At 39.1% G+C, this 17,703-nt stretch overlaps 1 protein-coding gene across 1 annotated transcript in view; it reads left to right on the top strand.

Annotated features, from left to right (window-relative positions):
- Positions 1 to 17,703, top strand: part of LOC125230615 (GATOR complex protein NPRL2) — a 130,709-nt gene that overhangs the window by 22,543 nt on the left and 90,463 nt on the right. The window contains exon 4 of the mRNA XM_048135832.1: positions 6,864 to 7,000. Within this exon, the coding sequence (XP_047991789.1) occupies positions 6,864 to 7,000 (137 nt within the window). The remainder of the gene's footprint in view (positions 1 to 6,863; positions 7,001 to 17,703) is intronic.

Genomic DNA, 17,703 nt, shown 5'->3' with positions numbered 1-17,703 from the left:
ACCTCATCCTCGAAGTTGTTTCTACCCATCTGCAATGTTTGCCCGAGGTAAACATATCTTTGAACAGCTTCGAGAACGGCGCCGTGTACCGCGATCGGTTCCGGTAGTACATGTTCATTGAACATGACCTTGGTTTTATCCAAGTTCATCCGTAGGCCGATGCATACAGAAGAGTCAGCCAGGTCGTTCAGCATCTGTTGTAGGTCCTGCAGCGTTTCTGACACGATGACGATATCATCAGCGAATCGCAAGTGAGAGATGTACTCGCCATTAATGTTGATGCCACGTCCTTTCCAGCTCAGAGTCTTAAACATGTCCTCCATTGCATTTGAGAACAATTTCGGGGAGATGACGTCCCCTTGTCTCACACCTCTATGCAATGGTATAGGACTTGTTTGCTGATTCTGTACTTGGACGGACATGGTGGCGGCCTCGTAAAGACATCTCATCACTTGGATGTACCGCCAATCTACTTGACATCGCTGCAAGGACTCCAGAATGGACCAGATCTCAATCGAGTCAAAAGCCTTCTCATAGTCCACAAATGCTAGACACAGGGGCTGATTATACTCTTCTGTATAATCTGCCGCACTATGTGGATATGGTCTATGGTGCCGTATCCACTCCGAAATCCAGCCTGCTCCGGAGGTTGGAATTCGTCGAGTCTTCGCGCAAGACGGTTCGTGATCACTCTTGAGAACAGCTTATAGACATGGCTTAGAAGAGAAATGGGTCGATAGTTCTTCATCAAGGTTTTGTCTCCCTTTTTGAAGAACAGGACGACCACACTTCTACTCCATGCCTCCGGAGTTCTCCCTTCGAATAGGACAGCGTTAAAAAGCTTTTGGAGCTCCCTCAGTACGGGTTTACCACCTGCCTTTAACTACTCTGTTGTAACGCCATCCTCTCCAGGGGCTTTTCTAGTTGCTAGTTCTCGCTCCGTGTAAATGGGCCCTTATACTTAGGCGATGCAGTGCCGGTGCAAAGTCTTTGCTCCGCCGCGCATTTTGCATCTCTCACTATCACTACTGATAGTTAGGCACGGGTCCCACCAAAAGCGAGTAAATAAATAATAAATCTATCTAAATATATAAAAGAAGAAGCTGACTGACTGACTGACTGACTGACTGACATATCAACGCACAGCCGAAACCGCTGGTCCTAGAGATTTCAAATTTGGCACGTAGGTTCCTTATGTAGTGTAGAGGAGCACTAAGAGAGGATTTTCCAAAATTCACCTCCTAAGGGGGTCAAATGGGGGTTCAAAGTTTGTATGGGGAAACAAGATTAGTTTGACTATTTTATTCGAAACTTCACAGGAAGATACCTTAAAACATATGACTGAATACGTATTTCAGGTTTTTTGAAAATTTAACCCCTAAAAGGGTGAAAAGGGGGTGATAAAGTCAAAAAATCAATATGGGTATCGTTTTTATGGTTTATCGGGTCGCTGATCACGATAAATACAACGCTTTTAAAATCTAACGAGGCGGAAGTGAAATACCTTCTACCCTGTTGTGGTGCAATGGGGTTTAAATATCAAAAATATATATAAAAGAAGATATTGACTGACTGACTGACATATCAACGCACAGCCGAAACCGCTGGTCCTAGAGATATCAAATTTGGCACGTTGGTTCCTTATATAGTGTAGAGGAGCACTAAGAAAGGATTTTTCAAAATTCGCCTCCTAAGGGACTCAAATGGGGGTTCAAAGTTTGTATAGGGAAACAAGATTAGTTTGACTATTTTATACGAAACTTCACAGGAGGATTCCTAAAGACATATGACTAAATACATGTTTCATGTTTTTTGAAAATTTGACCCCTAAAGGGGGTAAAGTCAAAAACACAATATGGGTATCGTTTTTATGGTTTATCGGGTCGCTGATTACGATAAATACAACGATTTTAAAATCTAATGAGGTGGAAAAGAAATTTTCTCGGTGAAAATATCCAAAATAGCCATAAGAGGAGCACTAAGAAAGGATTTTCACCTCCTAGCATGATAATTTGACAGGGGCAAGGACAGGGACAGGGACAGGGACAGGGACGGGATAGGGTTAGGGTTAGGGATAGGGATAGGGATAGGGCTAGGGCTAGGGATAGGGCTAGGGCTAGGGCTAGGGCTAGGGATAGGGATAGGGATAGGATGGGGATAGGGATAGGGATAGGGATAGGGATAGGGATAGGGATAGGGATAGGGATAGGGATAGGGATAGGGATAGGGATAGGGATAGGGATATGGATAGGGATAGGGATAGCCGACCGACTAATCGATATTGTAAGCGATAATGCAAGGAAGTACTTTTTATCCTACCGACCATAGCGCCGAGATACTGACTATGTGGGTTGTATGAAGTTTCCCCAGTATAAATAGGTAAAATACATACATATTCGTACCTACTATACCTACGCTGTGGTCGCTGTGTAACAATTCTACAATCATTCAAAGAATTTCTTTTAAACCAATAGTAATATGTGTAAGGTACAGTCAGCCAAAAAGCAGTGTAAGGTTCTTGGCTGACCGAAAAGCAAATAGATCAGTTACAGTGGCCCCCCAGTCGAGAATTGCCCCGCTTTACCTTAATCGAAATAATCGCGGACAAATGTACCTACAAAGAAACCTACGGATCCAAATGAAAATCTTATTTTTTGTAAACGTTTCAATAAGAATACTTTTATTACGCGGGCGAAGCCGCGGGTAAAAGCTAGTAAATAAATAAATATTATAGGACATTCTTACACAGATTGACTGAGGCCCACGGTAAGCTCAAGAAGGCTTGTGTTGTGGGTACTCAGACAACGATATATATAATATATATAAATACTAGCGAGTAAGCGATGAGGTATTGGCTATAGAAATGATAGCGCGAGCGAGTTATAAAGTTCGTCGCCGAGCGGTGAACTATAAATCGCTTGCTCTCTTTATTGTTCGTTACTATACCGTGTCCCGTGTACCTTACTAAAGCCTGTCAAGTCAGGAGGGCGCTGTTAGTGCGTTTTCACATTATTTGACTTATATCTCATTCATACATTACAGGCGCCATCTTGGATTTTTTCTATTGAAATCCTTCCGACATCCGATATCAGATCGGATAGTGTGCAAACGGCCTTATTCTGTTGAATGCGGTGCCAGTTCAGTTTAGTATGAAGGAAAGAGTTCTAACGAAATTCTACAACCTGGCTCGTAGTCATATATTAATGGTCAGGCTCCAGAAAAGTTACGATCGAGGCTCTAAGCGACACGTTTGCAGATCAAATAAAAAAAACATTCGGTAAGGCTACAAAATCCTTATCATAATGGCAGAGATTAGACTATGCGATATAAATAGACTGTGTTTGGATAAGAGGTATATCTAATTGAAAATGTTTACCAGGGTTTTAGCGGGGCAACCTTGATATGGGTTAAGTTGTTTCAATATTAGCTACTATATTATATTATATTACTGTCCAACAGGCTCACACAAAAGCAAATAATAGTTAATTGTGCAACATGGGGCGTAAATTAAATATTGAAACAAGAGTAAGGTCAGACCGCCTACCCGGAAAAACTGTCTACTGAATACTTTTGTATTTATATATCTACCGCTTCTTACACCTCCGAAGGTATACCAGTTTTTAGGGTTCCGTTGTCAACTAGGAACCCTTATAGTTTCGCCATGTCTGTCTGTCCGTCCGTCCGTCCGCGGATAATCTCAGTGACCGTTAGTACTAGAAAGCTGAAATTTGGTACCAATATGTATATGAATCACGCCGACAAAGTGGTAAAATAAAAAGTAGAAAAAATGTTTTGTTACGGTACCCCCCCTACATGTAAAGTGGGGACTGATTTCTTTTTCATTCCACGCGTTTCACCCCAACGTGTGATATATTGTTGGATAGGCATTTAAAAATGAATAAGGGTTAATAAAATCGTTTTTTGATAATATTAATATTTTCGGAAATAATCGCTCCTAAAGAAAAAAAAAGTGCCCCCCCCCTCTAACTTTTGAACCACATGTTTAAAAAATATGAAAAAAATCACAAAATTAGAACTTTATAAAGACTTTCTAGGAAAATTATTTTGAACTTGATAGGTTCAGTAGTTTTTGAGAAAAATACGTAAAACTACGGAACCCTACACTGAGCGTAGCCCGACACGCTCTTGGCCGGTTTTCCGCTTTTGTTTCGCCAATGATATTGGGTTCGAACAGTAACTCGAATCCTCGATTTCGGCTTTGATCTTTTATAAGCTACTTAAATAAACAAGCCGATTTCAATGGATCTTCTGTATCGTATCATAAATTCATAACGGACTGTAATGAGTTTTTAAGTGCTAGTGATCAGTTATAATTGCTAGTTAATCTGCACTTACTAACTAGTACTCGTAATAAAGTGGCTACTTAGCTTTTCCTGATATTTAAACTAAACTAAACAATGTTTATTGGTTAATAGTCTTCCTATTTCTATGTTATTTTTATACGTGATGTTAACTTCTATGTGATGCTAACTTTTATGTTATTCTTAAAACCAGAGTAACCAAAATTATACCAGAGCATATAAACTGTTGTCAACTTAAACTGGTCTGACACTAGCTTTGAAGCGAAAAAAATATCTTACTTACCTTCCTACTGCGCTGGCTCAGTGACCCGAATCTTGGCCTCCGACACTAGATTCAGCTAATTGCTATCCTGTGGATCTGATGCCGCTCAGTCACTTGAAGGTTACGCAGGTCTCGCGGGACTTCATCGATCCATCGGTACCTGGGCCTTCCGGCCGGCCGTTACTCAGTTGATCGCCACAGGTCTTTTGGCCGCACGATCCTCTCCCATCCTCTCCACATAGCCGAGCGAGCCAAAAAATATCTATGCTAAGTTAAGTAAATTATATTAATAATTAAACGTTTGTAAAATGGTGTAGGAATTTTAGAAACATCTGTGCGAATACTTCTATCTTTTCCTTAATGAAGTGAAATTGTATACGTTAAACTCTGAGGAGTAATTAAGGATTCTTGTGTTTACAAGAAAGTTGTCCTAACGAGACCCGAGGGTCCTCAAACGTGTCTAATGGAAGATGAAAATCAAATCCGAATTGTTTCTTTGTTAAAACCGAAATACATCACACATATGAAAGAAAAAGTGACCAAGTCCTCTGGTGCCTGAGGCTGGTGGCTGGCTGGACTTTAAGACAGCTCAAGTTGAAATATTTTCAATAGATTATAATTTAACTTGTGTTCATTAGAATTGTTTCTTTGTTAATCAAAACAATTCAATTAATTAAGGACAAAACGAGAATGGTGTCCAACGACTGGCTAATTAGCGAAATAATTATTTCAGGAAAACTGTTTTCTTTTTAATTCTCATAATCTTTGTTGTGAATGTGTCCGTCTATCAGTCAACATGCACTAAATAGCAGTTTAACAAGCGTCATTAATTAAATGTTTACTAAAGTGTGATCAAACATCTATTTACTTACACTAGTACTAGTAGTTTGCCACATAGCTGACCTGGCCCCGTAGGCGAAAACACAAACGCTCACGAAATGAAACGCTAGATATTTATCTCTATCGCTCGTGCGTATTGAGCCAGACTACCTTTCTGCGGCGTTTCGATTTCGTTTCGCGTCGCAGAAATGCCATCCGGCTACGGCACCAGGGAAGTTTCCAACCCGTTTGCGACATTTCGCTACGGTGCCTTCGTTCCCTTCTGCAAGTGCCGTAAACCTTGCGACGACCTTGCGACATCTCCAATGCACTTACGTTACTCTGTCCGCTTCTCCGCAAGCTCCTCCCGGTTTCAGTAGTCGATCTTAAAGGCGATGTTTCTCGGACATTGCACCATAAATCGTTTGAAATAAGACGCTAAGACAAATATAGTACCTAGGTAATGTATGATATAAACTGTAAATTCTCTAACTTTGTTTATAGGTAGGAATGTTACATTACACATATGGTCATAAAATAAAGAATGTCTCAGATTACAGTTTTTGACGTAAGAGCTGATAAACACACGTTTATTATTTTTATGTTTTATTTATGTTACTATCGAATATGTCAATGTCAAACCGATGGTAATAGTCATACTGTTTAAATAACATCTGATGCAATGTCATGGCTCGGGACGTACTTATTCCCGAAAGGCGTAGGCAAAGCAAGTTAAACTACTTATGTTTCAGTGCCTTAGCAAATAAAGGGTTGAATGTTACTGAATTATAATTTTGCAGTAAACGATAGCCAGCCCATCGCCCACACCAAAGTTGTACCCATGTCCCACAGTCGACTTCTGCGACACCGACGCCAAGAAAGGGGGTGGTTAAATCCTTAATTGGTCCCCACCACTAGGCTATTCACCACAGTGACATTAATACTTGACACTGACAATTTTGTGCCTATTTCTGGGTTGATTAATTGATATTGTTAATTTGTTACTCAGCGTCAATTATTTCCTTATCGAACAGGCAATGAACGGCGAAGTGTCACTGTCGGGCGACAATTGTCACTGTTGTGAAATAGGCCACGGGGGTCAATAATAAATAGGGATGACGTCTACATAAAAAAAAATGGCATTCTGTTTAGTCCGTCAGTTAGATCGTCCAAAAATACTCATCATCATATTTTTCGCTTTTTCTAATTAATTAATGAAAAAAATACAAAGATATAGCATCAAAGTTCCGAAGTGGGGGCTTGTGACGTCACTTCTAAGTAAAAATTGTACCTAGGCGTGACGTCACGCGAAACTTCAACGCACTGTGCCGTCGTCAGTTTTCGTTTACGAGAAAAAAGAAAAAATACGTGTCTAAAATTCTTTGATAATCTAACTGACGGATTAATTTTTTCTATTATAACATTTATAACATTTAGGTATACTTTTCATTTTGTTACAGTGGGCACGACAACCACCCACCTCACCGTCGTTAGGGTCAATAGCGACCCGTCCCCCGTGAAGGACCATCAAGTGCCCGTGTTTCTGTACAGCAGGCAGAGCTTCGTGGCCGACCAATGGGACCTCACCACTAATCAGGTCAGAATTATTCAAGACTTTATGTACCTTCTGAGGTTTTCCCCTTGCGCTATGACGGGTTCTTCAAAAAGCAGAGGTATTTAGGGTTCTCAAAGGTCGGACACGCATAAGTGGCTCCCCTGAGTCCCCAGTGTGCGTAGCCGAATGCATAAACGCTGACGAAACGCTCACGATAATATCTCTTTCATAGCTATCTATCTCTATCGCTCTTGCGTATTGGCGCGACAGAGCCAGACTACATTTTCTGCGGTGTTTCGATGGCGTTTCGCGTCACAGAAATGTCATTCGGCTACGGGGCCTGATGTTGTTTATGTCCATAGGCGGGGATGGCTGCTTCTCATCAGGCGGCTCGTCTGCTCGTTTGCTGCCTATATCATAAAAATACTACATTCCTTATTTGTGTTAATGAAGTACAGAATACCCACCCGAATGATCGCGTGACGAATATAAGTGGTGTTATGCCTAAAGGGTCATTATGTTCTTGTGAAAAGTATTTTTTTATCAATTTTTCTATGGAATTGCAAAAGGACCTCAAAAATATTGCACTTGAAGCGTAAGGACCCTTTAGACATTGAAATCAACATTTTATTTTGTATTTTTGGTGGCCCTTGCGGATATTACACTTGGGTCCGTGTGGATCTTTTGTGAAACTCTTTCTCTTTCAACAACTCGAGAGTTTTTCGATGATATCCATTTAGAATTGCTTTGGTTCGTGATAACCTACTCCAAAAACCTTCCTTATTTGTCTGGCGAAGGAAGTATATTATTGACTACTTATTGACTATAGACGTTAAACTTTCGTGAGACATATTGAAATATTTAAATATACTATTGTATTTCGCTTTCCTTTTCGCCACGCCTTAGACAATCAGTGTTATCACTTATCAGTGTCTCATCTTGGCCAAAGTTTCCTTAAAACTGCGAATAATAAGCCATTTTTATATAATAACTTCCAAAAAAACCCAAGACCTGAGATGATATCGACGAGTTTCATCCCAGTTCAGTATAATTTCCGTTGCTGAATTGCATCAGACATTTCTGCGTATGTCAAATGATTTCAAAAGTATGAAAACATATAAGACCAAACTAACAAAAATAGAATGTTTCTAAAACGGTGAGGACACTATGACGATATATATCATGTTTGATTTACGTATACGGTGATACCTACTCGAGTGCCTATTCATTAAAATAGATAATATGTTGTTGCTAGGCGACTTCACATTACACGCATAGCATACATCTATCTACGCATGATAATACCTCTAGTCTATAATCTATTACAATCGTGAATGTGTTCGATCAAAGCACTTCAAAGCAGTGTTTTAACATTTTACCGTTACAAAAACAACGTTATAAAATATACTGTTTCTTGTTTTAATAAATGATTCACGGTTAGTCTAAATGTAATGACTTTGTCGTTTTTTTTGCGTTTCGCGGAAGAATTATAACGATGTGACTTCCTATTGTATCAAACGGCGAGAAAAATGCCAGAGAAACAAAAGAATAGTACATTACGATACAAGTGCGTAAAAAAGGAAGTTCCTTTTCGCACGTGTATCGTACGACGTTTTTCAGTAGAGATGAGCCTCCGAAGCGACCATCTGTACTGAAAAATAAGTTTTCAGTACAGATGGTGTTTTTTTTACGCACTAGTGCGAGAAGTGGTTCATTATATGCCAGGTCGAAACTTCGGAGGGTCATCTGTACTGAAAAACGTCGTACGATACGCGTGCAAAAAGGAAATTCGTAACTCGTGTCGATTTAAAACACTCCCTTCGGTCGTGTTTTAATTTATCGCCACTCGTTTCGAACTTCCTTTTTTACGCACTTGTATCGTAATGTACTATTTCAGTACAGATGGTGTTTTTTTTACGCACTAGTGCGAGAAGTGGTTCATTATATGCTAGGTCGAAACTTTGGAGGCTCATCTGTACTGAAAAACGTCGTACGATACACGTGCGAAAAGAACTTCCTTTTTTACGCACTTGTATCGTAATGTACTATTTTATCTAACGATTTGCTAATAAGCTCTCAACATGTTCCCTTCTAGAATTGAGTAGAATTTTGCCACGTGTATGCTTTGTATAACTGTAATAGCTACTAACTGTCTTTAATAGAGACCACTGAAAAATATGAGTAACGACGTGGGATAGACATTTTCGTAGCTGTTGCCCTCGCCCTTTCAACATTTTTTCCGTATTCTTGCCTGTATTTGTCGCATGATACTTGTACCTTTTAGGATATGAATCATAAGATAATACATAAAAACTCGATCTATGTGTGAAGTGAAACTTTCAGTATGAAGGTCGCATGCGACAGTGTACCTATATGTCTATTAAAATGCGACTCTTTTATATCACTACTTACGAGCCGCATCCATCATACCTACACCGGCAGTTTATAAAGCATTCTTGTGCCAAATTATATCTAAATCCGTTCGGGCGTAGCTGAGCATTTCTTTTTTTTTTTGCCATTTTTTTATTTCGATTTTTTAGGGAATTTTAGGTCAATTGTACTCAGAATCACGAGTACTTTCAATCTCACTGGGAGACAAAAAGTGTCCCAGAATTTCCATACATTTTTGTTACTTTCCTCTTTTGTTACCCCACACAACATGTACGGAAAATGGTAACAAAATAAGAAAAAATCGTATGGGACAATTTTTTTAACTACTAGGATTGAAAAAGCTAGTGATTCTGAGTAGAAATAGCATAATTGTTTTCAAAAATATCACATTTCATAAAAGTGGCGAAAAAAAAAGAAATGCTCAGCTAGATTCAACAAACATCTAAACAAAACTTAACATTAGTAGGGAATGTGGTCGTCCTCTAACGCCATGCCATAAAGCTAATAAAAATGGACGTCTCAAAATACATTTTATAGGCCAATTGGCCTTCGCTATTTTGTTTCGCTTTTTAACCAGTCCTCGTGCCAAGCTTCGGTTCATTGCACTGTGTTCCTAAAGCATGGGAATATATATTATCATGTGTGTGGAATTTAAAAATATATTGAGAGACAGTTACAAATGTTATAGTAATTTTTCATGCGGTTAGCGGAAAGAGTTGACTACTTTATTGAAAAGCGGCTTCCGTTTGACTTTCAACAGTATCGTTATTCGTCAAAATAACGGTAATTTGCAAACTTAAATTTGGAATTAAGTATCAAAACTGGAACTTCAAAGAAAAAGCCCTAAGTCCTGAACACGAGGAAGTTTTGTACATATTCCAAAATATATTTTGAATTTTTATTGAGTTGGTACCAAAAGGTTCCAAACTCAAAAACAAAACAAAAGCCTGATTATGTTGTGTTTAGCATGAAAGTGTTTTATTTGACATTTATATTAACTACATATTTATGTCGTCGCTCTATCATGTAATAATACTAATAATATACAGTATAAAGCCATATATCAGCCCAGATATCGCTGGTGCGAGGAAGCCCTGAAAGACCTGTCCGCACTTGGTGTACCCAACTGGCGTGAAGTGGCGCAGGATAGGGCAGAGTGGCGATCTCTTGTGTCGGAGGCCAAGATCCTTTTTGGGTCGCTGAGCCAGTGAAGTAAGTAAGTAAGTAAGTATCAGCCAATGTGGGAGCATCACAACTTATTTAACCTATGTATATCAATGATATAAATAATTGAATTTATTAATTTGATCCTATATTTATATTCATTGAAACTAACACGATATTATACTACTGATTTCAATTAAAACGGTTCTTTTATCGTGTTTCGTGTCCCGATGAATGATGAACGAACGCTTACAAAAAGAAATGCACGAGAGAAAGTCCCGTTTTTTACATCGTTTGTAATTAGGCTTGACACTGACAACGTATAAATAAGTTGTCTGGAAGACATCGCTTTTTAACGATAAGACCGCCTGTTGTTTTACCTTTTCTAAATTGGACTTATATTGACCGGGATATAGACCGTGATTACCTTTTTGATTACGCAGCCGACGCGCGCGAAGGAGGGTAGATCGCGCGCTGTCTATACAACTTTAACATCCACCCGCCTTCGTCAGTTTTTCCGTGATCATGATGCATGCAACTGCGTCGAAATATCGGGAGCTCGACAAAAATCAAAAAGGTAATCACGGTCTATATCCCGGTCAATATAAGTCTAATGAAAATAACCGTGAATCATTCAAAACTCTTTTTCTAAATTGCTTTGCTGTATTCTGGTGTACAATAAATAGTATTGTATTGTACTAATTATATCGACTAAACAAGTCTAAACCATCAATATTTGTATTATTCCATAGCGCTACTTCCAATAGCATTCATGTCTTACAGAAAAACTAAACACAAATTGCATATAACCGTTGCTTGTCAACAACTGGACGTGTATATGTCAAGGTTAAGTACATACAATTTAAACAAACATTTTTTCCATCTCGTCACGTAAAAAACGTTACAATATCACTCGACAACAACCGTAACCGTTACGTAAGAGAGCATTAGTCGACTGCTGTCATGTATGTCAGCTTAAGGTAGGTCCGTGCATTTTTTGTGCCAATGCCACAAAAAACTGAGGAACGCCAGCTTTTTTGTGCATGCGTAATGAAATGACTAATGCAAAGAAGTCTTCACATGTGACGTGTTATAAAAACTGTAGGTATGTATGTGTAAGTTGTGATTATGAGTCGTTGCGAGTCGTAGAATAAAATGGAATTATAAGATACCGGCGCCTAAGTGGCAACCCACACTCAGGCGACGCATGTCTTAAGACGCGGTACGGACGTCAGCGCCACGCCGCCCAAGTGTAACTTAAAAAACGTCCACGCTTGTGGGGCGCGTCGCTTGAGGCGCGCGCCGCGTCGCCTGGGGGCGCGTCTTACGCCCTTCCTATACAAAATGTACTGAGGAGACGTTTTTTAAATTACACTTGGGCGGCGTGGCGCTGACGTCCGTTCCGCGTCTTAAGACATGCGTCGCCTGTGTGTGGATAGTCCCTAAGAAGCCCAATAATGATGATGATGATGATGATGATGATGATGATATCCTGTTATCCCTCATCAGGGACATAGGGCTCTCAGAGGGGATTTCCATTCTTCGCGGTCTCCTCCAGCTCCGCCCAGCCGAGGCCAAGTGATGCCGCGTCTTTTCCTACTGTGCTTCTCCAGCAGGGTTAGCACATGATTGCCGCGAGAGTATGTCGTCGCGAGATAGACTACCCGACCTTGGGTCATTTATACAGTTAGAAGAAGACGTGATCTATCTCGCGGCGACATACTCCCGCGGCAATCATGTGCTAGGCCTACAGGTGGTACGTGGGCGACGTATAAGAAGCCCCATAGTTCTATTCATTTTTCTCATGTTTAATATAAACTTGCAGTATTATTTATGCTACTTACGAACATTGATGTAATACATACTTTAAACTCATTCACCCTTGTGTGAAATTGTGAAATTTTGGAAGTGGGAAGGCTAGAACCGGGTCATCTTTAGGCACCAGCACCTTATTAAATACTGGATAAATATCACAATGAACTGATGTTTTAAGTCGACATGTTTTGCCGACATTTTCAATGATGATGAGGAGGTTTTATCGAGAGGAATTCACGTCAACTGACGGACGCATAATGTAAGAAAATAGTACATTTTCAGTACAGTTGGCCCTCCGATGTTTCAACCTGACAAGATATGAACCACTTCACTAGTGCTTAAAGCGCGAGAAGTGGTTCATTGTCGAAACTTCGGAGTGCCATCTGTATTAAAAAATGTCGTAAAAGAAATAACAGTAAATAATAAAAAAATAAAGCTTGCCAGGATATCGCCGTCGACGGATACGTCTGGGAGGACATCATCATCAAAAAATGTCGTACGATACACGTGGAAAAAGGAAATTCTAAACTCGTGTCTATTGATAACGCCACTGGTTTCGAACTTCCTTTTTCGCACTAGTATCGTAATGTACTATTACAAGTAGGTAATTGAGTCAAACGACAAAATTAGGACATAATTCAAATTAAGACTATAACGCGACGGACAAAACGTTCCCTATCCTCCTGACGACCCGCGTTCCAGTATGTTCGCCCCAATTAACTTTTGACTCTTGTTTACATGAAAGAGTTAAATTACAGCTGGCAGATGAAACCCGGTCGTCAGGAGACTACATCATATAGTATTATGTATGTAGTAAAGGTGTTAAATCCTTGATTAATGGCCTTTACAAACCGTCACGTGTGCACATAAAGTGATAACAACTAACTCGTACGAGGCTTGTAGCCAAGAGTACAGTCATAAGCTCATAACTTTGAAATCGGGACTTAATCGCGTATTATTACATTTTAAACTGATCTCCAACGTTTCAGGGACGGCGTTGTCCCAGTGGTCCCAGAGAGAGAGTATTTGTGTTTGAGTCTTCTCTGAGACCACACGGGGACAATGCCGTCCCTGAAATGTTGGAGCCGTTGGAGGTCAGTTTATAATGTAATAAATACGATTAAGTCCTGATTAATAATCTTGTAATAAAGTTTAAACCAGTGAAGAGTACAATCATTGGCGCTCCTTGTCGTAGTGTAGTTAATCGCTCTTCCATACTGGGGCATTTTGAAAAATTGGGACCCAAAATTAGTGAAAGTTGTTCACAAAAATTAACTCGATGTCAGTTTTGTGACGACAATTATTAAGCATGAAATTTCAATAAAATTTTGCTTTTGTGTTAATTACGTAAACTATAAGCAATAATCTACATTTAGAACATGAAAAAAGTTGGTTTTTAGACAATTTTATTCTTAATTGTCGTCATATAACTGACATCGAGTTAATTTTTGTTAACAACTATCACTAATTTCTGAAAATGCCCATTGGTTCGACAGAGCCAGTTGCACAGGTATCATTCGCTATAGTACTCTTTGCGACAGGCCCAGGTGCCGTAGCCGAATGGCATTTCTGCGACGCGAAACGAAAACGAAACGCCGCGAATGGTAGTCTGGCTCTGTCGCGCCAATACGCAAGAGCTATAGAGATAGGTATCTACGAGCGTTTCGTCTCGTGAGCGTTTGTGCCATTTGGCTACGTATCCAGGCGTTCCCACTCAAGCTTTACGGCTCAGCCACGACATTGGTCTAAGCGCGACAGCGGCGAGCGGCGACCATACATTGAAGCGAGACACAGCGATGGGACTTTTCATTCGCACATATGGTTGCCGCTCACCGCTGTCGCGCTTAGACCAATGTCGTGGCTGGGCCGTTATACACCATTCACGCCATTATTAATGAACCCCTTTGAGGAGATTATCATCTCATCCTTATTGTTTGTTTAACCCGTAATTTAGATGTACTTGAGGGTTATATTATTAACCGTCTATTCGTAATATTGGGATTCAATCGATTATTGGTTTAGCCTCAGAATTCCCTGTTAATTGGTATCGTATTTTGCCCAAAGACATAATTCTTACTCTTTTAAATTTAAAATAAACTGTTACAGTTTAATATAATTAAGATAAATAAAAGCTGGAAACAAGTACAGTACTTGTTTCCAGCTTTTATTTATCTTGCAATGTTTGTTTATAACATGTCGTTTGTTTAGGTAAATTTGTTCAAATCAACGTAAATACCTAATCGTATTTGAGTTTTTTTTTAATTTTAGAATTGTGACGAGTTGCTCATATATAGGATCCGTTTATTTACTATTGACTAAGAAGGTAATATCTATCGTTTCAGACAATCGACCACGCCTGATTTTATAGCTCAATTCCATAAATATCGTCGTAAAAACGTTGTGTGCAATAAAATAGAGCAAGTAGGTGGCGTAATCATCTGTTTACAAACTCTTACGTTACTCCCGCCTGTAATAGCAACGGGAATGAAAAACGAACGAAAGTAAAATAAATAATTTAATTCATGGGCCACCGAAACACGTTGTATATCGTTGTCGTAGAGTTGGGATTTCACATATTATAATTCGTTAGAGTAGCGCAGAGAACTACGAAATATACTAACTTTTTGCCGTGGCTTTGCTCGCATTAAATGTGTGTGTGGCAAACAGGTATACGGCCCGCCTGATGAAAAGCGGTCACCGTAACCTATGGACGCCTGCAACTCAAGGAGTGGCACATGCGCGTGCCTCATTAGACTCATTAGAAACTTGTAAACTCCTTTTTAGGATTCCGTATTTGAAGAACCCCATCCATACTGTAGTTCATCGGGAATACCCCGGCAGCGAGCTCATTCCTTAGCCGGAGCGTTCGCGGGCGGAAACGTTCGTGTTTCGATATTTGTGAGAAATTTGGTAAGCTCCGATATCTCGCGACAGCAACATACTTCAAAGCAATCGCCGTGGTCGTATCGGCCGTGGAGATATTATTAGTTTCTAGGTATTTTCTATAAAAATATATGTACAATTTCTGTGACGTATAAAACATCAAATACACATGTTACTTGCTTAGAATGTTAAATTTACTAAAGTTTCGCATAAAGCCATTTCAAAGTTATTAAAATCTGAGCTTGTTGGAGCGGCGGATGGAATTTCAATATCACCTTGGCGAAGTTTAGTAAAATAAAGTATCTACATTGAAAGTGATTTATCTCATCTACTCGTATAAGCTTTCATATTAGGTACCAGGAATCTGTTGAATGATGCCGGACTGTGTTACAAATGTTACAATAGACGCCTAGCGCCAAAGTTTGTCATTTCGGTTGGGGCGCCAGGTGAGACGTTTTGCCAGCCGCGAACATACATATACCAATAACCTAACCACAAAATTAACATTTTGAAAAAACCCCCGACTGCGACATAGTAGACCGATTTTCATGAAACATGGCTAAGAACACTCCCGACTAACTCAGCTTTCAGACAAAAAAAACTAAATCTAAATCGGTTCATCCATTCGGGAGCTACGATGCCACAGACAGACACACACACAGACAGACAAACAGACAGATGGACAGACAGACAGACAGACACGTCAAACTTATAACACCCCTTCGTTTTTGCGTCGGGGGTTAAAAATGGTCACTATGGAACTTTGGGCATAAGTCAAACAATTATATGTATATTATTAAGGATCACTTGCACCACCCGCTTAACTCAAGTTTAGTGGGCTGTCAACTTCCATATAAAATGGTGGGTTAACCTCGAGTTAACCCGAGGGATCCTCTCTCGAATTGGGCTGTACAGCCACGAACGTAAGTGTCGCAAAGATGCTGCTTGAATCATCTGCTATAGATGCAAAGGCCTGTTTATTTATTTAACCCTCCATATTCGATGGTGTAACCCTAAGTAGTTATAATTAGGGTTGCAAAAAAACGGTTTTTTTTCTGGCTTGAAAAAAAACATGAAAAAAAACCGTGAAAAAAAACAGTTTTTTTTCTGGAGTATGTTTTTTTTCTAAAGTACGAAATCGCAAAATTTGCAAAATAGTTAATACTTTTATACGGTTTTTTAGACTTAATGTTAACTATTAAACGAATTTAATCAAATACTTTAATTTCTGGTCTTATAAAAGTAACATTTACGAAATGTGTAGTTGATAGTTATCACTATTTACTGTTGGCAACACAACCGCCTCTCCACACTACACGCAACATCGGGGATTTCCCAATAAACGTTTGTATACTGAATGTTAATTGAATTAAAATGTACGTTATTGTTATTGAAACACGTTACAACTCACGAAAAACCCTTATTGTTGTATTATTTGTTCATCTGAAAAAAAACCATATTTAGAAAAAAAACCATGGTGCTCGGTTTTTTTTCATGTTTTTTTTCACTATTCTGAAAAAAAAAAACATTTGGTTTTTTTTTCTATTTACAACTCTAGTTATAATATATAAATATTTACAATATGAAGATTCGCCTGTCTCACGCAACTTTCTATCGACAAATTATTCACCTCGGTGCACCGATTATTCAGCATCATGAATAAACCAAAGAGTCTGGCGTCTACTTGACACGTGTCAGTCGTATCTGCTATCAAAATGGGACTAACGATAAATTAAATTGTATTTTGTTATATTTAATGATATCTTTAGTCTAGTCTACGTCGTTGACGTCGTTGTCAATTAATATAATAATATGATTTTTCACTGACAAATTATTCACCTCGGCGCACCATTAATAAACCAAAGAGTCTGCCGTCTATTTGTAATGTGTCAGTCGTGTCTACTGTTAAGAGCGCTAGCCTCTCTTAACAGTATGGGTAAGTAAAATTGTAGGTTTTTTTTATCTCCAGTCTAAATCCTTGATGGCACTGATTATACACATCATAAATAAAACAAAGTGTCTGGTCTGGAGTCTATTTGACACGCGCCATACGCGTTTTCTGTTAAGAGGAGGCTAATCTACGCTAAATAAGTCTACGTATATCTTTGCTTATCGTATTTTACACCAACGATTTCTTTTTGGCGGTGCATAAAAAATAAATAATGGACTTAAAGGACAATTATTGTCCTTTGAGTTTCCTATATTAAATAACTTCCGTCCATTATTAACTGAACATAATATTGTTTTTGCTACTCTGTTATCGTTGTCTCGAGGCCTGTTGACCTCTTTACCAGCGATAACTGCAGTTTCGGATTGATTGCAGCTACTTGTTGTGTCGCTATTGGAAAACTCGTGTTATTACTTTTATTATATGTTTACGCTATTTTATAGTTGTTTGTATTTTTTTGAAGTTAAACTTCCAATGCGATTTTCAACTGATAGTGTTAAACGTTTCAAGCTCAGTGTTGTCAACTCGAATTTTGAGAAACAAC

The sequence above is a fragment of the Leguminivora glycinivorella genome, chromosome 10 (assembly GCF_023078275.1).
Source record: "Leguminivora glycinivorella isolate SPB_JAAS2020 chromosome 10, LegGlyc_1.1, whole genome shotgun sequence".
In the NCBI taxonomy this organism is placed as follows: domain Eukaryota; kingdom Metazoa; phylum Arthropoda; class Insecta; order Lepidoptera; family Tortricidae; genus Leguminivora; species Leguminivora glycinivorella.
The sequence above is the reverse complement of the archived record's forward strand: the minus strand, read 5'-3'. Positions and strand labels throughout refer to the sequence as shown.